Genomic DNA, 4,047 nt, shown 5'->3' with positions numbered 1-4,047 from the left:
TGTGTGTGTGTGTGTGTGTGTGTGTGTGTGTGTGTGTGTGTGTGTGTGTGTGTGTACATGTATGTATATATATTTATATATACATACATGTATATATATGTGCATCTATGTATATATGTGTACATATATCAATTAGAAAATGGAGGATAATATGCTGAACCCAACTACTTGCAGACAGTATATCCCGTTGAATTCATTAATTTAATTCATAACACTGTCTGCAAGTAGTTAGGTTCAGCATATTATCCTCCATTTTCTAATTGAGATACAAATTTGGGGTAAAAACCCCCCTTTTACCCGCTCCCATACATGTATGTGTGTGTGTATGTATATATATATATATATATATATATATATATATATATATATATATATATATATATATATATATATACATACATACATACATACATTTATGTATGTATGTATATACAATAGTCTCCTGGTATTTGCAGGGGTTACTTTCCTAGAGCACCTGCGAATAATGGAAAACCATGAATATTGGATGTGGTCCATAAAAATGCCTATAACGTCAAAATATAACATAAAATATTATATATATATATATATATATTATAATAATAATTTAATAAAAAATGAAGTAAAATGTATGCTTACTCACCAATAATGAATGATATTGATTTAAGACAATGGTGATGAAAATAATGAAGGTAATGACTGCACAGAAGATTTAAAGTTCTCCAGCTGATGCCTTTTATTCAAGTGTTTTAGGGGATTCCTATCTCCGTGCAAGGCTTTCTTGGTGGGCTTGAGGAACATTTGTGATGGGAAGTTGCTGTCGTTGTTTCTTCATGGTGGCAAGGAGAGTTTTATATGTTTGCATGACAGCATCAATGGCATTCTTAAATTGGAGAGACCGAATCATATCAGGATCCCATGCTTCTGCCTTCCCTTGAAATTCCTTTGCAGTCTTTAAAAGGTTGGATAGACGTTCGATTGTCACCCCCCCCCTCATCCTCCTCTATGTCAGGGTTTCATAGTGGGCATTGATGAGATTGATGACCTCATCTTGTGTGATGTCATCAAAACCTTCATTTCTAAGTACTTTTGCCAGTTTCCCCACATTGTTGACAACCTTGTGCTGAATATCTTCAGGTTAGAAGACTTTGTAGTCCTGGACACACTCTGGCCACACCTTCTTCCAAAGTAGCTTGGATGACTGACAGGCATGTTGTGATTGTGAAGTTACACCAGTATTCCTTTAACTTGAAATTCTCATCCGAATCCATTGTATCCACAAGGTCTTGGAGAGAGTTCTGAGTGTAAAGTGCCTTGAAGGCATGGATAACGCTTTCATCCAGGCTAGATGAGGGAGCTGGTATTAGCAGGGAGGAACCCAAGTTGGACTCCCTCATGATTCAAATCCATAGAGTGACCACCAGCATTATTCATAACAAGCAACACCTTGAATTCCATGCAAATATTTTGGAGGTATTCTTTGGCTTGAGGGATGAAGCATTGGTGGAACCAATTCAAAGTTAGACTTTTGGTAATCCAGGCCTTTGGATTGTCCATCCAGTGGACAGGCAGCAGGTTTTTATTCCTATTTTTGGAGGCCCTTGGGTTTGTAGATAAGTCCTGGTTTCATCATGAACCCAGCAGTATTGCCACACATAATTATCGTCACTCTGTCCTTATGTGCCTTAAATCTTGGGGCTTTAAAAGCCATAACAGTACATATAAATTGATCACAAGTTGTAAAACTCTAACAATAAAATAAAGGAACCTACATATATGTTTCAATCTTATCACCTAGTTGATCAGAATTTCTAAGCATTTGGTTGAATGGTAAGAAAGGTATCATGTTCTAACTGTATGGTGGTACAACTTCTTCAAGGTCAATGCAGAGCACATTTTTCTTTTGAAGGATGCATACAGAGTATACCTAGGATTATTTCATCCCTAATGAGGATATAACCTCCTCAAATTAAGTGTGTGTGTGTAATAATATTAGGGAATAAAATCCAAAACTTACAGGGAAAAATTCAATTTAGCAAAACTAAATCAAATTTCCCATTATAAAATATATGTATATAATTATGAGAAAAACCACTATTAAATAATTCAATAAAGAAGAATGTAATTCACACCCTCTAGAAAGTAAATATATCATAAAAACCTTATTCTAAAAATCAATAAAATACATAAAAGAATAACTACTAAATGGTATATATATATACTAAATGGAATGTACTTTATTGATTTTTAGAATAAGGTTTTTATGATATATTTACTTTCTAGAGGGTGTGAATTACATTCTTCTTTATTGAATTTATTTAAGTGGTTTTTCTCTAAATTATATATATTTAGAAAATGGAGATATAGCATAAATATAATTTATTATCTGCAAAAATCCAATATAGTCTCTTACAGATTCTCTTAAAAGATTAAATGACAATAATTAAATTATTAAAGTGGTGGTATGCTGTCAACTTAATGTGACAGTCCCATGAAAGGGAATAATACTACTGCTATTTAGCCCTAGGAAGCACCGCTTCCTGTCTGCCTTCACACATTTCCTGTGTGCTTATGTTTACAAAGGGAGAGATGATCACCTCCACCTAGCTAAGCCAGCAAACAGAGACTAGTTTCTTAGTCATTGCTCATCATCTAGGTTACAAAGAATAAGTCCTGGGGTCAATTTGTTCGACTAAAGGCAGTGCTGCAATAAATGCATGAATCTGAGATGGGAATAAAATCATAATTGATTGTTGAATAAAATCCTAATTAACTGATGCTCCTGTTTTTCTTTTACCTAAAGCCAAGAACTTTTGAGTGTCCCCTGTGTGTGTGTGTCTTGATTGTTCCCCACCACCACTCAACAACTGGTGTTGGTTTGTTTACATCCCAGTGACTTAGCAGTTTTGTGGAAAAAAACTGGTAGAATAAGTGCTAGGCTTTAAAAAGAAATAAGTACCATGGTTGATTTGTTCAACTAAGCCCTCTCGACGTGGTTGTCACCTGGTATGGTCGCAGAGCAATGACCGAACCAAATGAAAGATAAAAAGCATTGTGGATATCATTTCTGACCGCTGTAATCAACACAGACATGATAAGGAAAGTGTACTAGCAGCGGAGAAGCAGTAGGAAATTTAAGATCTCCTTCTGCAATAAGGAACGAACTAACAATGTCTTTGCTTGTTGTTTTCCAGGGCTGATACTGATAGTGATCAATACCTTGACTTGAAAGAACTGGAAGAATGGATACAGCGAAAACTAGAAGAACATTTAGATGAAGCTTCCAATGAAACGGAAAAGATGTTTGCATATCTTGATTCAAATAAAGACGGTAAAGAATATTTCTCTTAATCTGCCATGTTAATTTCAGTATATATAAACCCACTCTAAGAAGTATGAAAGTGTGTGTGTGTGTGTATAGTCATCAACTAAACTTGACTAAATAACACTTACATTGCTAGAAATAGGAGCTAAAGTGCTCCTATTTCTTGCAATGTAGGTGTTATTCAGTTGATGAGAGTAATTTTCCTCTACAGTATAACATTGCAAACAGCTGTTTTTTATTAATATATATATATAAATAAAAAGGACACAAGTGGAGTTTATGTGGACATATATGTATATGTCTGTGTGTGTATGTATATGTATGTTTTACATATATGCATATGTCTTTGTCTGCATGTATTCAGATACATTGAGCCTACTACACATCTGCTCTCAGCATCTTTCATGTTGAAATACCTAGATTCTAACAAAGCCTACAATTGAAGGATATATATGTGTATGTGTGTGTGTGATATATATATATATATATACAAATTAAAAGGGTAAAGGATTATCAATTTATTAATTCATTAATAAATCAACAATTAATAATTAACAATTTTTACCAAGCCCATCGGTATGTAAGCACCATTATTGGTGGAGAACTTATTTAAAAGCTCATATATATTTATAAACATAATTAAGGGATCAGCAAATATTTGTTTCACCATATACCGAAGTTCAGAAATAGCAGCTAAAAAAGCTGAGACTCCTACAGATAGCATCACTTTTTTAGCTGCTATT

General features: G+C 34.0%; 1 protein-coding gene across 1 annotated transcript in view; it reads left to right on the top strand.

Moving 5' to 3' along the window:
- The window catches only part of LOC106882357 (45 kDa calcium-binding protein), a 24,045-nt gene that overhangs the window by 8,135 nt on the left and 11,863 nt on the right, over positions 1-4,047 (top strand). Inside the window, exon 2 of the mRNA XM_014933010.2 lies at positions 3,174-3,310. Within this exon, the coding sequence (XP_014788496.1) occupies positions 3,174-3,310 (137 nt within the window). The remainder of the gene's footprint in view (positions 1-3,173; positions 3,311-4,047) is intronic.

Source organism: Octopus bimaculoides, chromosome 26 (genome assembly GCF_001194135.2).
Source record: "Octopus bimaculoides isolate UCB-OBI-ISO-001 chromosome 26, ASM119413v2, whole genome shotgun sequence".
NCBI classification, from domain to species: Eukaryota; Metazoa; Mollusca; class Cephalopoda; order Octopoda; family Octopodidae; genus Octopus; species Octopus bimaculoides.
The sequence above is the reverse complement of the archived record's forward strand: the minus strand, read 5'-3'. Positions and strand labels throughout refer to the sequence as shown.